This window comes from Vulpes lagopus, chromosome 2 (genome assembly GCF_018345385.1).
Source record: "Vulpes lagopus strain Blue_001 chromosome 2, ASM1834538v1, whole genome shotgun sequence".
Lineage (NCBI taxonomy): Eukaryota > Metazoa > Chordata > Mammalia > Carnivora > Canidae > Vulpes > Vulpes lagopus.
In genome coordinates this window covers 24,968,417-24,991,692 of record NC_054825.1, presented here as the reverse complement: position 1 = coordinate 24,991,692, position 23,276 = coordinate 24,968,417, and the positions used below count along the sequence as shown (strand labels likewise).

Sequence of the window (23,276 nt, the reverse complement as noted above, 5' to 3'; positions counted from 1 at the left end):
GGTGGTATTCTTGTCAAAAATAGTTAACTTGAATCTAATATGAAGAACAATTAGACAAATCCAGATAATGGGATGTTCTACAAATAAATAGTTTGGGCTTTTAAAGATATAAGTAATGGGGGGCGCCTGGGTGGCTCAGGTGGTTGAGCGCCTGCCTGCCTTTGGCTCACGTCATGATTCCAGGGTTCTGGGATTGAGCCCTACTTTGGGCTCCCTGCTCAGCAGGGGAGTCTTCTTCTCTCCTCCTGCTCATGCTATCTCCCTTGCTCATTCTGTTTTTCAAATAAATAAATAAGGTTTTTAAGACAAATGTAAGCAATAAGGGATTTTTAAAAGACATTTGAGGACAGGACACCTGGGTGGCTTAGTCAGGTGAGGTCTGACTCTTGGTTTCTGCTCAGGTTATGATCTCATGGGTCATAGGGGCAAGCCCAGTGTCTTTGGGCTCCCTACTTAGCAGAGAGCCTGCTTGAAAGATTCTCTCTCTTTGCCCCAGCCCTCATGTGTGTTCTCTCTCTCTCTCTCTCTCTTTCTCAAATAAATAAATTGATTAATCTTTAAAAAGCTAAGGACATTTGAGGAAATTTGAATATGGAATACATATTAGATATTATATCCGTGTTAAATTCTTTGGGCATGATAATTGTGGTTATGTTGGAGAATGTCTTTGTTCTTGGTGGACACATACTGAAGTTTTGGAAAGTGAAGTACAACTTACTTCCAGATGGTATAGTAAAAGAAAAATGCCCATATGTGTGTGTTTGTGTATACATGTCTATATGTAAAATATATATGTACGTATACTTGTGTGTGTGTGTATGAGAGCAAGAGTACCAAATGTGACAACATATTCATAATTGATGATTCTTGGTGAGGGGTATAAGCATATGAGCATTCACTGTTCAGTTCATTCACTTTCTCTGTAGGTTTGAATTTTTCAAAATAAAGTAAGAGTTCCTACTTTTATTTATTACTTAAAAATTATAAATTGAAGTATAATTGATGTATAAGATTATATTAGTTTCAGGGTATGATGCAGTTATATCATATGTGTATATATTGTAAAGTGATCACAGTAAGTCTAGTTGACATTTGTCACCTTATGTAGTTACAAAATTTTTTTTTCCTTGTGATGAGAACTTTTAAGATCTAGTCTCTTAACAACTTTAAAATATGCAGTACAGCATTCTTAATCTCGTCCCCATAACTTACTTATTTTATAACTGGTAGTTTGGTACTTTTGACCTCCTTTACCCTTTTCTTTCACCCCTTACCCTGTGCCTCTGGCAGTCACCAGTCTGTTATCTGTATCTCTGAGCTGGTTTTCATTTTTGTTTTTAGATTTCACATGTTAGTGAGATCATACAGTATTTATCTGTCTGACTTATTTCACTTAGCATAATGCTGTCAGGTTCCATCTGTGTTGTCACAAATAGACTCTCATATTCTGGGTCATACTTTTAAATACATCATTATTTTGTTTTACTTAACAGTTCTCCTTTTCACAGTTTTTTTCTCCCTCATATGTCCATTCATTTTTTTCTCCCTTTTTCTGTGAAAGGACAAAGACAGTTTCCTTTTGGGCAGGTAACTATTTCTATACTATACTGTTACAGCTATTTGGCATTTATTAAATATTATGCTTTGAACTCAATACCACATGAAGTCCAAATTCCTAGCACATATACATTTATGTTTTAAAGAGGTAACTGAAACTTGAGACTATAAAAATAACTTTAACATCCTGGCTTTTCTTTTTTCTTTCCTTGTAAAATTCATGGTGAGTTTCTTACCTTAACAGCCGTGCATTTTGGTCCTTTATAATTTCAGGGTTAAGAATATTTGCATGGAAATGATCTTTCTTACCTTCTAAACAATTTTATTTTTCTTGAATGAGTTTTCAGAAGTAGGACGTCTTTGTCTTATTTTAAAATATTTTTTTTGTAACTGTCTTTTTGTATTCTCACTTTTCTGTCTTTTCTGCTATGGGATCTGTGCAAATTTCATCAGTTTTTCTATCACACAGCTGTCAGTTATGTTTCAGTTTATTCATGCTCCTCAGACTCAGCAAGTCCTTGAAATAAGTGGGAAGACTGTGTGACCTGAGAATTGGTAAAACATTTTGGAAGGTGCAGTTTTAGCCAATGTTAAACTTATTTTTGACATCACTTTGTTGATGGTTATCTCGACTGATCAATGACTAAGTTTTGAATAAACAGAACACTATAAATAACATAGTGTTTTGGAGTATTAAGAGAATATAAAGTACATTCTTTTCAACTCTACAGAATTGAGAAAAACACATGAAAATTCTTTTTTAAGGAAGCATTTCTGTAATATCTTGTAGAAATTTTATTTATTTTTTATTTTTAATTTTTTAAGAAATTTTAGAAAGAGCATGTATAGTCAATCTTCATTATTTGCAGATCCTCTGTTTGTGAATTTGTCTGCTTGTTAAAATGTATTTGTAGCCCCAAAGTCTGTACTCAGTGCTTTCAGTCGTTTGCATATATGTGCAGAAGTGGGAAAATTGAGCCCCTAGACCTGCGCATTCCCGGCTAAGATGAAATAAAGTGACACTTGGCCATCTTGTTTCAGCCCTCACATAGACTTGACCAGGAGCTGGGAGAATGTAGAGGGCAGTGCAGTGCAGTGCAGTGTAGTGTAAAAAGTCTGGCTTTGGTATCAGTTGGGTGAGATTTGAATCCCAACTCTGGCACTTATTGTGGGGCAGCCTCAGGAAAGACACATAACACTTCTGAACCTCATTTTCTCTTTTGTACAAAAATGAGGATAGAATCTACCAGAATGAATTGTTTTTAGGATCTAAGATTATAATCTTTTTTAAAAAGATTTTATTTATTCATGAGAGACACACAGAGAGAGACAGAGACACACAGGCAGAGGGGGAAGCAGGCTCCATGCAGGGAGCCCGACATGGGACTTGATCCCAGGTCTCTAGGATCACACCCTGGGCTGAAGGGGGAGCTAAACTGCTGAGCCACTCAGGCTGCCCAGATTATAGTCTATATGAGATATGTTTGTGTACATATTTCTCCTAGGAGCAGTGGGTCAGTCTTTGTTAATTCAGTGTTTGCAATGAATGTATAGAACATAACTATCAGAAATAATGAAAATCAACTGAATATCTTTACTAAGTCATGTTTACTAATTTTACTCTAGTATTGATACTTATTCTTACCAAAATGTTATCTGGCCTCTGAAGAGATCACTAGAATTAGCATATAATTGGAAAACAGGTTAACAATGGTATCAATAGTCTAAAGCTATGTGCTTTCTTCAGTGCTGTTTCCTTTCTTTTCACTTAACAGCTCTTTGGAACTCTGGATATTTTTTACCCAAATGCTTCATACTACTCTGTTCCTTCTCTCATCTATTATCCTCATCAGTTGTAGAAGGATTATGCCAACTATTAAGTTACTGTTTTTCAGCTCCAAACACACCCTCTTATGCCCTGCTTTGTAATGCTTTTCTGAGATTTTGCAAACCACATTTCTGCCTTGTCAGCTTTACTTCTAGGTTTCACTTGCACAGGACTCTGAAGGAAGGCTGCAGGGAGGAGGAGGAAAAAGGGACTTTTGCACACACTTTCTTTGTTTCCTGTGGGCTCCATGTCTCTTTGCTTTTGTGTTCGTGTGACCACTATCTTAGTGGAGTTCTTCACCCCAGCAACAGGTTTTTCTCTGTAGCAGCAGTTGAATCCAGTTTGAAATTTCCCAGTACTCAAGAGCTGGCTTCATCAATACCTTTGGTAACACCAGCTGCACTTGGCTAGCCCCCTCCTCCTTGAAAGACACCCCAATCCCTTAGGGTCTCCTTTTCCAAAGTCAGAGATGTTGGCACCAGCCAAGCAACACTGTCTCCTCATGGATCTGAGTTTCAGCTGTGTAGAACCTTTCCTGCAAATCTTTGGGTTTTAATAATTCCAGTCTTTTACCTTGACTCCTCTGGTCCTGGGGGTGGTAACTTCTCCCTGCACTTGTTCCTCATCTTTCATGTTCTTTCTTTATCTTTTTAGTTACTTATATACTAACGTAGTTAATAATGATATTAAATTCTGTTAAAATACATTGATTTATTTCTGTGGTTGGGCCTTTTCTGATACAAAGATTAAGTTAATAAATGGAGAGTGTGGAAAACACTCTTGTTTGGTGCAAGGTAATGCTCAATGAATAACATCTAGTAGCTTAGTGGATATTGCTATATATAGACTAGCATACTTGAAAGAACTTGAGAATTTTATAGCCTGTTTCTTTCCAAAATACTAAATTTTTAGTCTACATAACTCAGAAAACATAATCGTTGGATGTTACTAATATTGATATGTTCAGATATCACCTTCTCAGTGTCTAACCTAACTACCCTCTTTAATTTTGTTTTAAAAGATTTTATTTGTTCATTCATAAGAGACAGAGAGAGGCAGAGACATAGGCAGAGAGGGAGAAGCAGGCTCCTTGCAGGGAGCCCATTGTGGGACTCGATCCTGGACCCTGGGATCACACCCTGAGCCAATGACAGATGCTCAACTGCTGAGCCACCCAGGCATCCTAACTACTCTCTTTAAATTATAACCTCTTGGGGGTCCCTGGGTGGCTCAGTGGTTGGGCGCCTGCCTTCGGCCTAGGGTGTGATCCTGGAGTCCCTGGGATCGGGTACCCCATCGGGCTTCCTGCATGGAGCCTGCTTCTTGCTCTGCCTGTGTCTCTCTGCCTCTCTCTCTGTGTGTCTCTCATGAATGAATAAATAAAATCTTAAAAAAAAATGATAACCTCTTTCCTGTATACCTGCCCACTTAACCATTTCTTCGTGTTACTACCTTATTATTTCCATAGTACATCACTAATATACTCTGTATTTATTTGCCTATTGACTACCCTTTCCCCACAATTTTAAGTGCCATGAGGGCAGAGAGATTTTGTATATTCTTTACACTGTCAGCATCTGGAACAGTGTCTGATATGTAGAAGGCATTCAATAAGTATTGAAAGAATGAATTGAATTGTAGCAGATGAACTCTTGAGCACACTTCAATAGATTTTTATACTGCATTTCTTTTATATTGCATTTCTTTCCTACAACAGATTTTTGTGGAGTGTCTGGTTTGTATTTGTGTTTGTGTTTCTACAGCTCTGATCAGTGTCTTGTATGCAGTTGATGTTCATGAAAGGTGATTTGGATTGGTTTAGTTTTTATTTTTTGTTATGGTTGCATGTCATCATATACTGGACATTTAGGGTCTTACCTCTTATCTTGGTGGGAGGAAAAATGCCTTTGAGCTCTCAAGCTTTAGTTACAATCACCCAAATCAGTAGAATCAATCTCCGTAATTATTGAAGTGATTAAATTCTTCTTTTTTATTGTCGCTTAGATTCTTTTTGTATTTTCCTTTTATTATTTTTTTTGCCTTCCCCTTTTGATTGACGAACACCTTTGTGGTACTGAAGAAGTCATCTGTATTTCCTTTGCTGGTGTTTCAATTTCCAGCTGACAATTTTGTTAAAATGTTTCTTAGTATGGGAGTATTAACTAGTCTTAGAAAATGTAGGAACGTAGGAAGAAAATAAATGAAGATTTAAAAATTACTTATGTTCTTACCACCCAGGAAATAAACCACTGTTAAACCAAGAGTTATATAAGAGGGTATAGTTTTTACCCTACTTCTTTTAGAACATGAAACCAGTGCAGGAAACTCAAGTAAGTTATGTTTCCCTGCAGTCACTTGTCTTTTTATGGAATGTGCCCAAGCTCTGTTCATGATTCGTGAAAATGAAGACATTGATTTTTAGATGATCGTGACTGATCTTTCAAAACTTTTTATCAGTAGAAGTTCTATCTGCTTTAAATTAATATCTAGATACTCATTATTCCATTATTTTTATTGTTTGGTTATTTTATTAAATCTTTATGCGAAGAATTTTCTTAGTTTTAGGTAGTAGGTAGATGAAACTTTCTTTTTAACATTTTATATTTGTTCAAAGTATAGTTTCACACATTTACCAATATTTTTTCAGTTTTGATTTTCAGAGTTATTTTCAAGCAATAATATAAGAAGCACTGTATTTTCTAATGTGACTTTTATTTATTACTTACAGTAAACTAAATGGTACCATTGTTGGTTTAATCATTATATCCAGAGGAATGGAATAATGGAGTTTGTCACTGTAAAGTTCTTTAGAGATTATCTAGTGTTAATTATTTTTTCCCCTTTATGTCATTTCATTAACAAGACACATCTTAAAATCTCCAAGGACATTAGTAGAAGCATGTAGAAGCAAGATGACTTTCAACCCCACTTGGTCTCCTACCAGGGCTCATACTTTATAGTGTTCCTCTTCAAGGACAGTTCCTCTGGTCTTTTTCCTCCCAAAGTGTTACATTAAAATTGTGAGAGAATAACTTATCTTTCACTGGCTTACTTCCTCTGACTCAGGGGAGGGAGAGTTCTAATTATTGTTGGCTCAACTGTAGTCTCTTTCTTTTGAGAGACAAACTTGATACCATGTTTCTCTAATTATGATAGATTTTTTACTTTTTAACATCTCTGAAATTGGGATGTCTTTTATCCATAGATGTCTTAGTATTGTTGTTGACCAAGTGGTAATTGTGATGTATCTGTCCTTACCTGTGTTTTGTGAACCTAGTTGTATCCCTAGTGTCATATTATTGCAGCCCCTTAATGTCTCAATAAACTATTTCAGTACCTTTTGAAAAAAGATGTGAGTTCTGGTTGCTATCTAAAAATCTTTTAGCACCTTGGTTAAGATCAAGAAAGTATCAGCATTCTAATGGCAAAATGAGTCTGTGGTTTCAAAGAAAGTTTTGGTAACAGTAATAGAGAAACACTCTTTTAAGAAATGCTGCATCACTAAAGCTTTTAATGGCCAGAGAATGATATCCTGTGGAAAAGCACAGACATTAGGTAACTCTGACTGAAAAAGTGAGTCAGAAGAGTCAGGCTTGAATATGAAGTATTTAACTTATTCACAAGAATAGATGTACAGTAACAATCTTTGTCTAAATGTGTCCAAAAGAGCTCTTTAAAAAGATGTAACATAAGAATTCAAACTGATAAAATCTTGTACTTTATTTGGCAGTTTTTCTTCCTTAGTGGAACATAAAACAGTGGTGCATCTTAAGAGGTATCTTAGATTTAACAAAATGTGGTAGATTAGAATATTCTTCTGGATTTGCAGCAATGACCAGTATAAAGTTATCTTTTTATCTGAAACATATTCTCTGAATCTTAAACATTAGGGTTACTTAATTACTTAACCAGTAATTAATACTGCATTCTATTTCTAATTTTTCTTAAGGAAGTAAAACATAACATAGTCTACTTAGGACAGTTCCTGTATACAGACTGGTACTTGCTTTGTTTATTCTTTTCATCATCATCTCATATATTGATACTTTTTAGTACTTTACTACTTCTATAAAAATAATTTCAGGGGATCCCTGGGTGGCTCAGCGGTTTGGCGCCTGCCTTTGGCCCAGGGTGCGATCCTGGAGTCCCGGGATTGAGTCCCACATCGGGCTTCCAGCATGGAGCCTACTTCTCCCTGTGTCTCTGCCTCTCTGTCTATCACAAATTAATAAATAAATAATAAATAAATAAATAAATCTTAAAAAAAAACAATTTCATTAAAAAATTCAAACAACATGAAAAGTAAAGAAAAAATCAAAAGTACCTGAAACTCCACTATTCTCACTGATGATGCCTTTCCAGATACTTCTCCTACACCTGTTCATATGTGAAAATGGATGTGTGGTTTTTGTAAAATTACATACCTCTCATGTTTAGTAAGTTGCCTTTTATTCCATTCAGTGTTGTGTTACAGTCACTGTTCCATATTTTTTTTTTAAATTATTTATTTATTTATTCATGAGAGACACCGAGAGAGAGAGGCAGAGACACAGGCAGGGGAGAAGCAGGCTCCATGCAGGAAGCCGGATGGGGGACTCGATCCCGGGACTCCCAAGATCACGCCCTGAGCCAAAGGCAGACGCTCAACTGCTGAGCCACCCAGGTGTCCTGCCACTGTTCCATCTTAAATAGTAACTGATTAGTTATTGATTTTAATGGCTGCATAATTTTCCATTGTAGAACTGTGCTGAATTATTTAAGCAGATTCTTGCTAATGGACATTTAGGTTCATTCAGTTTTCCTTATTATAAATAGTGCTTTGATGAATATTTCTGGGTATCCGTGTTTTCTATTTTGTAGAATTATCTCATGATAAATTCTTTTTTAAAAATAGTTTTTTATTTTAGAGAGAGAATGAGCACACGAGCATGGGGAGAGGCAGAGGGAGAGGGAAAATCTCAAGCGGACTCTGCACTGTGCATGGAGGCAATGCAGGGCTTAAACCTCACAACCCTGAGGTCATGACCTGAGCCAAAACCAAGAGTTGGAGATTTAACTGACTACACCACTCAGGCGCTCCTCATGATAAATTCTTAAAAGTGGGATTTGGACATTAATTAGTTTATTGGAACTTTTATTACTAGCTTTTAAAAGTTTGGTATTTTTTCTTTTTTTAAAGGTATTAGTGCAGTTTTGCTGAAGTGATGATAACGTAATGTATGATATTGAAATATTGAAATGTCTTTAAAAAACCTAATTAATGGGGCCCCTGGGTGAATCAGTTGGTTAAGCATCTTCTTTCAGCTCAGGTTGGGATCAAGCCCCACATCAGGCTCCCTGCTCTGCAAAGAGACTGCTTCTCCCTCTCTTGCATCCAGTCCTGCCTCCCCACCTTATGCCCTTTGTCAAATAAATAAAATCTTTAAAAAGACCTAATTAGTATTTTAAGATCTGATTCTTAACTTTTTCACAAATGGTCTTGGCTCTTAACAGTGTATTTGGAAGTCTTTCATTTGTAATAAATGGAAGTGAGAAGTTATTCAACCAAAGAAAGAAAATGAAAAGTTAAAGTACTAAGTGTAAAGAAAAATAACTGATAGAAGTATGGGAAAACTGGAAGGGTAATGATTCAGATAAAGGGCTTTGGAGGTGCACCTAGGTGGCTCAGTGGCTGAGTGGCTCAGGTGGTGATCCTGGAGTCCTGGGATTAAGTTCAGGATCAGGCTCCCAGTAGGGAGCCTGCTTCTCCCTCTGCCTATGTCTTTGTCTCTCTCTCTGTCTCTCATGAATAAATAAATAAATAAATCTTAAAAAAAAAAAAAAAAAAGAAAAGAAAAGAAAGAGCTTTGGAAACAAGCCTGGATTTGAATCCTTATTCTGTCTCTTACTACATGACCTTGGGACCTTGGGGAAGCTTTTTAACCTAAGTTTGTATATCCTCTTTTAAGGATAATAATATACAGCTGTTGTGAGGGTTAAATAATTATACCTAACATTACTGAATCCTTATTGCCTATTATGGCAAACATTTTATTAAATATTTATATGTATTTTTTTAACTTGGCTAATATTTATTATCTTAATTCTTACAAACTTGTGAGATGTTAATACATTTTAGTGATGAGGAAACTAAAAGATTTTTAGTTTTAGGCAACACAGTTATTAATAAGTAGTAGAACCAGAATTTTTTTTTGCTTTTTTTTTTTTATTGGAGTTCAATTTGCCAACATATAACATAACACCCAGTGCTCATCCCATCAAGTGCCCCCCTCAGTGCCCGTCACCCAGTCCCCCCCACCCCCTGCCCACCTCCCTTTCCACCACCCCTTGTTCGTTTCCCAGAGTTAGGAGTCTCTCACGTTCTGTCTCCCTTTCTGATATTTCCCACTCATTTTTTCTCCTTTCCCCTTTATTCCCTTTCACTATTTTTTATATTCCCCAAATGAATGAGACCATATAATGTTTTTCCTTCTCCGATTGACTTATTTCACTCAGCATAATACCCTCCAGTTCCATCCACGTTGAAGCAAATCATGGGTATTTGTCCACGTCGAAGCAAATCATGGGTATTTGTCTTTTCTAATGGCTGAGTAATATTCCATTGTATACATAAACCACATCTTCTTTATCCATTCATCTTTCGATGGACACCGAGGCTCCTTCCACAGTTTGGCTACTGTGCACATAGCTGCTGTAAACATCAGGGTGCAGATGGCCCAGCGTTTCACTGCATCTGTATCTTTGGGGTAAATCCCCAGCAGTACATTTGGAGTCGTAGGGCAGATCTATTTTTAACTCTTTGAGGAACCTCCACACAGTTTTCCAGAGTGGCTGCACCAGTTCACATTCCCACCAACAGTGCAGGAGGGTTCCCCTCTCTCCACATCCTCTCCAACATTTGTTGTTTCCTGCCTTGTTAATTTTCCCCATTCTCACTGGTGTGAGGTGGTATCTCATTGTGGTTTTGATGTGTATTTCCCTTATGGCCAGTGATGCAGAGCATTTTCTCATGTGCGTGTTGGCCATGTCTGTGTCTTCCTCTGTGAGATTTCTGTTCATGTCTTTTGCCCATTTCATGATTGGATTGTTTGTTTCTTTGCTGTTGAGTTTAATAAGTTTTTTATAGATTTTGGAAACTAGCCCTTTATCTGATATGTCATTTGCAAATATCTTCTCCCATTCTGTAGGTTGTCTTTTAGTTTTGTTGACTGTATCCTTTGCTGTGCAAAAGCTTCTTATCTTATGAAGTCCCAATAGTTCATTTTTGCTTTTGTTTCTCTTGCCTTCATGGATGTATCTTACAGGAAGTTACTGTGGCCAAGTTCAAAAAGGGTGTTGCCTATGTTCTCCTCTAGGATTTTGATGGAATCTTGTCTCACATTTAGATATTTCATCCATTTTGAGTTTCTTTGTGTATGGTGTAAGATAACGGTCCAGTTTCATTCTTCTGCATGTGGATGTCCAATTTTCCCAGCACCATTATTGAAGAGACTCTCTTTTTTTTCCAGTGGACAGTCTTTCCTCTTTGTCGAATATTAGTTGACCATAAAGTTGAGGGTCCACTTCTGGATTCTCTATTCTGTTCCATTGATCTATGTGTCTGTTTTTGTGCCAGTACCACACTGGTAGAACCAGAATTTGAACCTGAACAGTCTGACCCAGTAGAGCCTGCAATTTGAAATACTGTTCTATGTGCATATAAAGCTCTTAGCACAGTGTGTAGCATTAGTTAATATATATGTTTAGGCTATCTTTTAAAAACAAGTTATGTCAAAAGAATGAGAAGGGAAGCCACTGACTGGGAGAAAATATTTGCTAAAACATCTGATAAAGGACTGTTACTCAAAATACATAAAGAACTCTTAAAACTCAGCAGGTGGAAAATCAGTTTCATTAAAAAATGAGCCAAATATCTAAACAGACACTTCACCAGAGAAGATATACACGTGGCCAGTAAGCATATGAAAAGATGCTTGACATCATATGTTATTTGAAAATTGCAAATTAAAAAGGGAGATGCCACTATACACCTATTAAAATGACAAAAAATTCGTAGTGGCAACACCAGTTGCAGGTGAGGATGTGAATGTCTTTAAAAAACCCAATTAATGGGGCCCCTGGGTGAATTCATTTCATTCATTGCTGGTGGGAATGCAAAATGGGACAGCCAGTTTGGAAGACAGTTTTAGTTTGTTACAAAACTAAACATACTCTTACCATATGATCTAGGAATTGTGTTCCTGGGTGTTTACCCAGAAAAGTTGAAAACTTACATCCACACAAAAACCTGCACGTGGTATAGCAGCTCTATTCATAATTATTAAAAACTTGGAAATAACCAAGATGCCTTCATTAGATGAATAGATAAACTTAGCACATCTATATGTAATGGAGTATTCAGTCCTAAAAAGAAATGAACTATCAAACTGTGATAAGACATGGAGGAAGCTTAAATGCATGTTACTAAGTGAACATAGCCAATCTGGAAAGGCTGCGTACTCTGATTCCAATTATGTGACATTCTGGAAAAGCTGAATTATGGCTGCAGTAAACAAGATCAGTGGTTGCTAAAGCTTAGGAAAAAAGGAGGGATGAATAGGCTGAACATAGAGAATATTTAGGGCAGTGAAACTATTCTGTATGATATAATGATAGATAATGTCATACATTTGTGAAAACCCATAGAGTAAACTCCAAGAGTGAACCGTAATGAAGACTGTAGTCTTTTGGGATGATGTGTCATTGTAGGTTCATTAGTTTTAACAAATGTACTACTACTCTGCAGAATGTTGATGGTGGGAAAGGCTGTGCTTGTGTAGGGACTGGGACTATGGGAGAGCACTGTACTTTCTGCTCAACTTTGTTGTGAACCTAAAACTAGTCTAAAAAAATGAAGTTTATTTAAAAAAATAGAAAATAGGAGCACTTGGGTGGCTTAGTGGTTGAGTGTCTGTCTTTGGCTCAGGTCATAATCCCAGGGCCCTGGGATTGAGTCCTGCAGCAGGCTCCGCAGGGAGTCTGCTTCTCCCTCTACCTGTGTCTCTGCCTTTCTCTCTTTCTGTCTTCATGAATAAATAAATAAAATCTTTAAAAATAAATAAAATTAAAAATAGAAAATAAAATTTAAAAAATCAAGTACGCATTGTAATGTGACACTTGTGATGCTTTCATTTTTAGGCCCAGAATAAAGAGACCAATGTTTTAGCTGCTGCAAAGGTGATTGACACAAAATCTGAAGAAGAACTTGAAGATTACATGGTTGAGATTGATATATTAGCATCTTGTGATCACCCAAATATAGTCAAACTTCTGGATGCCTTCTATTATGAGAACAATCTTTGGGTAACTATTTTCTATTGATCTATAAGAGTTAAAATGAATTAATTCTCCAACAGAGGTTTATAAGTTGTGAAAGCCCTGTTACCTCTTCTATTTAATTACTTATGTTACTTGAATGGGATTTGATCTGATAAGAGGTTCATTACCAATGTAGTTATCCTTAGCTTCAGCAGATGTTCAGATATATATTTCAAATTGTACAGTATTTTATTATTGACGTTGGACCCAAATGGAAAAACTTAGATAAAAATATTGAATTTCCTAAACTATAAAATTAAATGGTCTTTCATGTTTGTAATTTAAATTTAGCATTTATTTAAAAATTTTTTGGAAATCTCTTGTTTTATTAGAAATTGTTTATAATTTCTTACCCTAAACGTTTTGTAAATCACGTAATTATAGAATGTTTACCAGAAATTTTAAATATCTTCTATTTTATCAGACTCACCTTTGGTGCATGATGTAGTAGCTAAGCCCAAATGTATAAATTCTGTTTATTTTTAGAAAATATTAGGCACAAATACACATAGAAATAAAATCATATTTATTATAATAACTGGTCAGTCATTTGCTCTGTACTAATTTAATCATGAGGCCTTTCTGAAATGAGAATTTTCTCCTTGAGGGAAAGTGTTATGAGGGAAATGTTAGGAGAGAAGAGTAGGTAGTAGAAGTAATTCCTGATTGGAAATCGAAAGCTCTGTATTTTTTGATCCTGGTGCTGGTAGGTAGGAGCTTAAATAAGTCAGTTAAGGGATCCCTGGGTGGCGCAGCGGTTTGGCGCCTGCCTTTGGCCCAGGGCGCGATCCTGGAGACCCGGGATCGAATCCCACATCAGGCTCCCGGTGCATGGAGCCTGCTTCTCCCTCTGCCTGTGTCTCTGCCTCTCTCTCTCTCTCTGTGACTATCATAAATAAATAAAAAATTTAAAAAAAAAATTAAAAAAAAAAGTCAGTTAACCTTTAAGTCTGTTTACTCATCTATCTATAAGATGAGTGATCTACCTTCCAAATTATTTTTCAAATGATAAAAATGAATTTGAAAACAATTTGTAATTGGCAGGCATCTGTAAAAAATAAGAGTGTTATACAAAGAGGTTAGGAAGCTATACAGTTTGACAAGACAAATAATTTAAAAAAATTATCTGTAGTTACAAGTGTGGTGTCCTCTAATATAGTTTAGGGCTCTAGGAGAATGTTCCCAAAGATTATAATGAAAATGAACTCCTAGACAGTAAAGATCTTTACTTGAGATTGTTGCAAAATAAAAAGTTGGACATCTGTGAGGGACAAGCTAGTGGGAGATGTAGCTTTTAATTATCTATAATTAATACTTCAAGGAATTATATATATAAAATTACATCTATGATGGGGTAAAAAGGAAAGGTACATGGTGGTGTGTACCAGGGAGGTCCGGGAAGGCATCCATCAAGATGTGATAATTGACCTAGGATTTGAAGCTTTTGAATATATATGTGTTTTAACTCAAAGAAGTCTCTTAAGTATTTTTGGGATTTATTCCTATTAGTAAAGTTGAAAAATAGATTGGATCACTTAAATCATAGTAGCTACATTAAAAATGAGTGTAATAGGGATCCCTGGGTGGCGCAGCGGTTTGGCGCCTGCCTTTGGCCCAGGGCGCGATCCTGGAGACCCGGGATCGAATCCCACGTCAGGCTTCCGGTGCATGGAGCCTGTTTCTCCCTCTGCCTGTGTCTCTGCCTGTCTCTCTCTCTCTCTCTCTCTGTGTGACTATCATAAATTAAAAAAAAAAAAAAATGAGTGTAATAAAATCATTTGGTGATGGTGAAATGGATATATAATACTGTTCTCAGTAAAAATTGTGTATCTAGTAATTTTAGAGAAGCAGGTACACTAAAAATGGTGATTAAAAAATGCCCATATGTCTACATTGTGGGTTTTTTTTTGTGCTTTCTCCAAATGTGTATCATTAAGACTCTTAGCTCTTTTAACAAAGAGAATCTTTATGGTCAGCATAATATTGTTTCTATAACCTAGTTATTCCTTTATCTGTTTTTCAAAATTGAAGAAAACAACTCAAACCCAGTGTCATGTTAGACACATACTTTTTTTGTTTCCTTGCAGATCCTCATTGAATTTTGTGCAGGTGGAGCAGTAGATGCTGTGATGCTTGGTAAACATTTTTTTCTTCTTTATGTTTTTATCTTAAATTATTATTAATCAAAGGATTTCAAACATTTATACGTATGTATATCTTATTAACTGAAGCTCAATAAATTAAGGAATCAGCTTAATTACATTTTATATTCTTAGAAAATTGTAACAAAATTCTAAAATGAAACGTTGAATGTAAAATATGAGGAAAGTAATCTTTGTAGATATTTAGTTTTAAATTAATTCACTAATTGATTTTTGATAGTGATGATAAAAATATACATCTTGCTGATGGGTTTTCACTGTGTAACAATGAAGATTTGTTTACTCTTTCCTTATAGAACTTGAGAGACCATTAACTGAGTCCCAAATACAAGTAGTTTGTAAACAGACTCTAGAGGCCTTGAACTACTTGCATGATAATAAAATCATCCATAGAGATCTAAAGGCTGGCAACATTCTTTTTACCTTAGATGGAGATATTAAGTTGGGTAAGTTTCTTCCCTTAAATAAACTTTTGAATTTGTGCTGAGATTTTCCTTAATATTGCTGTGTTTGAACTCAAATGTGTAAAGCATGGAGAATTACTCCATCTTAATTTTGATAAATACTTCCTTAGATAAATAATTCATTAATTCCCAGAATTCCTAAGTATAGGCAACTACTATAAAGACATTTTAAAAAGAAAGTAAGAAAGGAAGAATTTCATTTTCAAAAAGACAAGCTTTAAAAAGACTGGTTAATTCTTTTTACCTTGAAATTTTTGTATGTAGACTTAATACTTGTTAATGTAGTACATTTAGAATATGTGATAAAACTGCTTGGTTTTATTTTCATTTCCAAAACTCATGTCTAGTAGATTTCTTTTCCCAAGTTTAGTTTTATAGTCCATTTTATAAATGTGGTATCTTGGGTAAACTAACAAAGTAGACCTGAAAAGGATGCCTAAAGTAAATATCAAGGACTAGAATTTTTAATTTTGTTTTGTACTGAGGAAATAAGTGATAACTTCATAAGAAGAAAATAGATGTAGATTTTAGATGGAAAAGTGATTAATTTCCTATGTACACATACAAGTGGAAGATACAGTCCGTTTTAAGTAAGTATACTCAAGAATTAAAAAAAAAAAACATCTGGTGACCAGGTCTAAATTTGTGTAATTTGGAAGATGTAAATGACAAAATTTATTTAAAAGTCATCTTGATACCATTGATCATAGTCATTTCACTTTTTTCATGACATCTAAACAGATATAATTTGATATATTAAATTTTAACCTTTTTATTGTGAAATGAACACAGATAAAGAAAACCACACGAGTAATTGTGTAGCTCAGTAATTTTGTGGCTGTGTAACTTTACACAAAATTGTGTGGTGGTAGCTTTGTAACTACCACCCAGGTCAAGAAATAAAACTAGAGGCTCTTCCATGTATCCCATCTTATGTCCCTCTCTTCTCCACAGGTAACCTTTATTCTGACCTTTATAGTAATCACTTCCTTGGGTTGTTTTTCTTTCCTTGCATTTCTTCATCCTTTATTACCCAGTGTTCATCTCTTGACATTAGATTTTAGGTTTGCCCATATTTAAAAACTGATTTTTCTTCTAAGTCTCTTAATTTATAGGATCCTCACCCCCTCCATTCTTTCCTTTCTTTACATTTTATTTATGGCATGTATATTCAGGGGGACCAAAATTGATTTTTCGGGGGCAAAAAAATATTAGATATTACAATGTGTAGTAATCCCCCCCCCCCATGAATAAATAAATAAAATCTTAAAAAAAAATGGGGGTCCCTGGGTGGCTCAGTGGTTCAGCACCTGCCTTTGGCCCAGGGCGTGATCCTGGAGTCCTGGGATCGAGTCCCGAGTCAGGCTCTGGGCATGGAGTCTGCTTCTCCCTCTGCCTGTGTCTCTGCCTCTCTCTCTCTCTCTCTCTCTCTCTCTGTCATGAATAAATAAATAAAATCTTAAAAAAAAAAATGTGTAGTAATCCTCCAAAGGCCCACAATACATAAACAGATAATATATCTTGTGGCATTAAAATGTATATGGTGGGAAGAGAAGATTAGGAAAAAGTGTCTAAAAGGCTGCTTAGGAGAATGATGATGAAAAAAAGGTTGAGAAGCACTGAATTATAAGACCTGGGTGTTAGATGTGTAGTTTCTCTCAACCTGCATTTTGCTGAATTCATACTCATGATTATTTTTATTTTTTTTGTTTTTTTTAATTTTTAATTTTAATTTTTATTTATTTATGATAGTCACACACACACACACACACACAGAGAGAGAGAGAGAGAGAGAGAGAGAGGCAGAGACATAGGCAGAGGGAGAAGCAGCAGGCTCCATGCACCGGGAGCCCAACGTGGGATTAGATCCTGGATCTCCAGGATTGCACCCTAGGCCAAAGGCAGGCGCCAAACCGCTGCGCCACCCAGGGATCCCCACTCATGATTATTTTTAGTAAGTTTCTTTCTGTATTTCCTTTGGATTTGCAGATAAATGCAAAGGCCTCATCAGTCTCAAATTTGATTTTTTTTTTTAACACCCAACATCACCAAATAATTTATTTGGAACCAGAATTAAAAAAACATTTGACAGTTGTGAAACATGTTTATTCTGATCCAGTTGTACAACTAATCTAGGACAAATTGCCAAATAAATTTTACATTATTTCTTCAGGACTGGGGCTTGTCCAAGACTTCAAATTTGGGATCTTCAAATTTGAAGTCAGGGAAAGTATTCATGTCTGCTTTACCATACATTTGCTTAAGCTTAAAAAGCTCCCTCTCCAGGTTTGCTTGTACTCTGGGCCAGTATCAACAGGTCCTCCAGATGTCTGGCACTTAGTTCTCTATTCTCTAATCTTGTCCAAGAAGAGTTTCTGTACAGGATCAAGTTCCTTGTTAAATGTCACTGTTGTAACACCAATGTTTCTCTCCTCAAATGGACTGAAACTGCAGATCGAATGAGAGAGGAGAACCTGAAGAGCCTCTGAAGAATCATGGTGATTCTGTTACTTGCACTTAGTCCTGAGCTGCCAGTCTCCACTGCTGCCACCATTCTCTCAAATTTGATTTTTGTCAAACTTTATATAGGTGGTTTTGTGTCCTTTTATTGGGAGGCACACATCTGCCTTTTGCATTTATTTTTTAAGCAGCTGTCGATACTTAATGCCTACATCTGTTCTTTGGTTTGTGTTGCAAAGTGAATTCTATCACTTTGTGTTCATTTATTTTTAAAAAAATAATTTTGATATAATTATTCAATTATTTCATTATTTTTATTTATTATAAAATTAGGATTATATAAGATGATACTTCCCTTCAACTATTTGATTACTCGGGAGTATAGTTCATATGGACAAGACAGGAAAAGTGCTTGATTCCTTCTTTTTATTTATGTAGCTTTAAAGATTTGGTTCTCTCTCATCTTGTTGGTGACTAGTATTTTTAAAAAATCATTATTAATTCATGAATTTAATTTAATTTTAGGGGTTTCAAATCTATTCCAATTTTTATCCTTATTAAAGCTCACATTGTACCATCTTTGGTCACTGGGAGCCTGTTTAAGTTGGTATGTTAATCCTTTTGATATGACTTTAGTAGCTTTTGTTTTTGTTTTTTTTTTTAAGATTAAAAAAATTTTTTTTAATTTTTATTTATGATAGTCATACAGAGAGAGAGAGAGGCAGAGACATAGGCAGAGGGAGAAGCAGGCTCCATGCACTGGGAGCCTGATGTGGGATTCGATCCTGGGTCTCCAGGATCGCGCCCTGGGCCAAAGGCAGGCGCCAAACCGCTGCGCCACCCAGGGATCCCGACTTTAGTAGCTTTTGATAGCTTCCTTGTTACTATGTGTTAGGTTGAAAAATTTCAGGCTTATTTTATATATTTCCTGCCTCCAACCTGTAATTAACCATTTCTTTGAGAAGCTCTGGTTTCTTTTAGTAGGATATGGTATTTCAAGACTATATCTGAATGTTAGAAGTGATTAACAGCTTCTGGATTGGTCATCATTCTAGGCCTTTCCAGAGGGCAGAGGTAGGCTCTTACGAGTTTCTACATATTTACTAATCAAATTCAGGATAAATTTGTTTTGTTTTGTTTTAACCTAACTCTTCTATATTATATGTGTATCTCCTTCTATCCTGAGAGTCCTGGTTCTCAGGACTTTGATGATAGATTTATAATATCTCATGATTACTCAGTTTAGTCCTCTTTTCTATATTTAATGCTCACCATCAGTCCTTATGTTGCTCTCTCTTTGGTCATGTTGGTTGTCTGAAGTTTCTCTGGTAGATAACTCTGGTGGGGCTCTCTGAGTTCCTGTAAAATGAGAACAGTTCTACCCATGTCTATACTTTGAAGGTCAGTTTTGCTGGGTAGAAAATGCTTGGCTTACATTTCTTTCCTTTAGTATCTGAAATATGTTACTCTGTTTTCTTCTGTTATAAAGTGTTGTTGAAAAGTCTGATGATAATCTGATTTTCTTCTCTTTCAAGTCATGTGCTCTTTTTGCCTATATGCCAAATAATTTTTTTCTTCGAAGACCAATAATTTGACTAGACATTTCTCTAATATGTTCTTATAATATTCAAGCTTTTTTTTTTTCCAGGAAGGTTTTTTGGAATTATGGGTTTGATTTGTTCTGTTTCTTTGCATTTAGCTATCTTTTTTTAGGGACTTTAAAAGATTTTGTTGGCTTTTCCTGTCATCAGTATTTAAGAACTCATCAGTATTTAAGAACTATCTCCCAAATTCTTTTTATGTTTCTTCATTTTTAAAAAATTGTGAATATACTTAAAAGATTTACTGTTTTAACCATTTCTTAGTGTATGGTTCTGTAGCATTAAGTATATTCACATTGTTGTGCAACCATCACCACTATCCATCTCTTGAACTTTTTTGCATCTTCCCCAGTTGATACTCTGAACCCATTAAGCACTAACTCCCACTTCCTCCTCCCTCCCCCCCCCAGCTCCTGGCAACCACCATTCTACTTTCTGTCTCTCTGAATTTGACTATTCTAGGTACGTCATGTAAGTGGAATCATCCAATATTTGTCTTTTTGTTACTGGCTTATTTTACTTAGCATAATGTCTTCAAGGTTCAACCATGTTGTAGCATGTCACTTTCCTTTTAAAGGCTTAGCAATGTTCAGTTACTTAAATGTACCACTTTTTATTTATCCGTTCATCCATTGACAGACACTTTGCCTTCTACTTTTTGGCTCTTGTGAATAATGCTGCTATGAACATGGGTATACAAATACCTGTTTGGTTCCCTGCTTTCAATTCTTCTAGGTATTCTAGAAATGGAATTGCTGAATCATGTGGTAATTCCATATTTAATTTTTTGAGGAACTGCCATTTTCCATAGTAGCTGTACTGTTTTACATTCCCATCAGCAAAGCACAGGGAGAGGTTACAGTTTCTCCACATCCTTGTCAACATTTGTTATTTTCTATATTTTTGATGATAGCCATCCTAATGAATGTGAGGTGGTAATGGGTGTGAATTTGTTGTGCTTATTTGCTCTTGTATTTCTCTTACTTTAGTCTTTGTTTCTAAAATGATATTTTCTAAAAAAAATAAATAAATAAAATGATATTTTCTGATTTTCTTGAGTTCTGTCACCTCATAATTGAGGTTTTTAATTCTGGGTATTACTCTTTTTGTTTTATGTCCTTTTTAAACTCTAGTAGCTCATTTAAAAATAGTTCATTAGTGCATTATCCATTTTGGTACACATTTTTCTGTAAATGTATTTAGAATCTTAGATACAGAAACATACTTTTGTGTAAAATAATGCATACCTTTAAAAACAAGTAAATTATTGAAGATTTAGGAATGCCAAAACCCATCTTGAATTGGTTGACATTTAAAACAGTTGTAATTTTTGCTTTATTAATTTGTCAATACTTGGGAACCTTCTATTTCTGTGATACCTGGTACATGTACACAGATGTAAAGAATCATACAATCCTCAAGAACTATTTCATACACCAAATTTTTTTGAGAGTTTTATCAGGTCACATGCTTGCAAATGGAAATAAGTGTATAAAATGCTATTTTAATAGACTAACATATAAATGCTGCATTTTTATAAGTGGAACAACAAAGCACATAGCAATCTTAATTTTCCCCTTTGCACAGAAATTAGGGTACCTTTTTATCCACCTTTAGTTTACCTCTTGTTCATAAGAGTGCTTAGAGAGGTATGAATGTTGACAACGCAGTGGTTTAGGCTTGTTCCTGGACCTTCTTCCCCAATCATATTCTGAGGGGAGAAAGTTAAAAGAGCATTAATAAGCTCTAGGAAAACACTAGAATAAGTACTGAGCTGATTTTACCAGAGTACAGAATCTCTGGCAGGAATTTCATATTGTAATCTCAAGTCATTCCTCCAAAAACATGAGAAGCTTCTAAGTTGAGGAGGTGGTGGGTAGAGGGGAATAATGGTGAAGAGTCCTGAAGAAATCTATTTATGTTGCATCTTCTGCAGATATAACCTCCCAAGTTTAATATGTTTTATTTGCTTACTCATTTATTAATTTCACTATAAAATATTAATGAAATACCTAATGTAATAAAGGACTTTGTATATACCACATTAGGAAGCTTGAAGTTCACTCCATAGGCAATGGGCAGTTACCACTGTCTCTTAAGTGGGAGAATTACGTGGTCCAAAAAAACCCCACCATATAATAGACAAAAATAATTAGAATACAGGCAAGATTTCATGAGCTTTAAGAGTTCTACCAACAAAATAGCACAAAGGTTAAAATTAGAGATATGGCTACTAATAGTAGCTACCATTTATTGAGTATATATTCTTTTTTTTTTTTTTTTTTAGGAATGTATTTATTCATGAGAGACAGAGAGAGAGGCAGAGACATAGAAAGAGGGAGGAGAAGCAGGTTCCATGCAGAGAGCCCTTTGGGGGACTTGATCCTGGGACTCTGGGATAATGCCCTGAGCCAAAGCAGATGCTCAACTGCGAGCCACCCAAACGTCCCTCTTGAGCATATATTCTATGGCACTTCTTGGGGCATGAGCACCAGATATTGGATTTTTAATATTTAATTCATTTTTAGAATTATGACATGTTCAAATATGTAACTTTAAAAGTATATATATAAACTTCATGTATATATAAATGATATGAGGTAATTATGCAGCAAGAGCAAATTTATGTTGCTATTAATTGTTCTCTAGACTGAAAAGGTAGGATTAACAACTGGCAAAGGTATAATGTTTCTGTTCTCTATAATTTAAATTAGAAAGCATAGTTTTTTATTTTTTTCTTTGTAATATAATTTTATGAAGAAATTAGCAAGACATGTCATAGAGGCTACTTTGTAATTTCTGCTTTTCACACTATTGAAAAAAATGTTTATATCTAACAATTTAATTATGTCTAACAGTGTAATTATAACAATTAATTATAGCATGCACCACTAGTTAGCATTTGTTTTGAAGTGGGTAGACTGGTCTGTTTAAAAGTTACTATTTTTTTAAATCAATTCTGAACAATTCATGGTTTGAAGATGTATAAAGATGGTGGTATTAAGTTTATTAATAGGGTATTTTCTTTGGTGGTTTTTTTTTGGAGGGGGGGTTGTGGTAGAAAGAGTGTGGTCAAAATTAGGATGGTAGAGAAGTTACTCTTTCTCTTTTGCTTACCCTTTAATAAGAGTGGCCTTGTTAAAGATTTGAAATGCTTTTCCCTATATTAAGTACAGTGAACTTTGCTAAAAAAACCTGTTAATAAAAAAAAACTGTTAATACTTTTGTATGATTGTTTATTTCAAGCGGATTTTGGAGTGTCAGCTAAAAACACAAGGACAATTCAAAGAAGAGATTCCTTTATTGGCACACCATATTGGTATGTATTCAGTTTTCTGGATTTGCAGTATTAGTGTATCAGAAGCTCTTAATCACCTTTTATCACTCATTAATTTTGTCCTCATAATTGATTATACTGTCTATCTTTTATGTGGCTTGCAATTGTTATTCTTATGTTAAACATCTTAACTTTAAATTCTCTGTCTTCATAGGATGGCTCCTGAAGTAGTCATGTGTGAAACATCTAAGGACAGACCGTATGACTACAAAGCTGATGTTTGGTCCCTGGGTATCACTTTAATAGAAATGGCTGAGATAGAACCTCCTCATCATGAATTAAATCCAATGCGAGTGCTGCTAAAAATAGCAAAATCAGAGCCCCCTACATTAGCACAGCCATCAAAATGGTAAATTATTCTAACAAAACAGAACTTGATGTTTTATTCTTCCAGCTTTTCAAGGATATTTAAATTTAGTTGTGTGGTACAAAGACTGAATGGGTAGAAAACTGATTTTTGGTACTTTTTTTTTTTTTTAAAGACTTAAGCACCATCCAAATTTTTATAAC

At 35.3% G+C, this 23,276-nt stretch overlaps 1 protein-coding gene and 1 pseudogene across 2 annotated transcripts in view; one reads left to right on the top strand and one right to left on the bottom strand.

Annotated features, from left to right (window-relative positions):
* Window positions 1-23,276, top strand: part of SLK (STE20 like kinase) — a 62,615-nt gene that overhangs the window by 9,395 nt on the left and 29,944 nt on the right. For both annotated transcript variants that reach the window (XM_041742330.1, XM_041742328.1), the window contains exons 2-6: window positions 12,563-12,727; window positions 14,830-14,878; window positions 15,201-15,350; window positions 22,676-22,748; window positions 22,921-23,115. In XM_041742330.1, the coding sequence (XP_041598264.1) occupies window positions 12,563-12,727; window positions 14,830-14,878; window positions 15,201-15,350; window positions 22,676-22,748; window positions 22,921-23,115 (632 nt within the window). The remainder of the gene's footprint in view (window positions 1-12,562; window positions 12,728-14,829; window positions 14,879-15,200; window positions 15,351-22,675; window positions 22,749-22,920; window positions 23,116-23,276) is intronic.
* On the bottom strand, window positions 17,453-18,428 carry LOC121483688 (annotated as a pseudogene).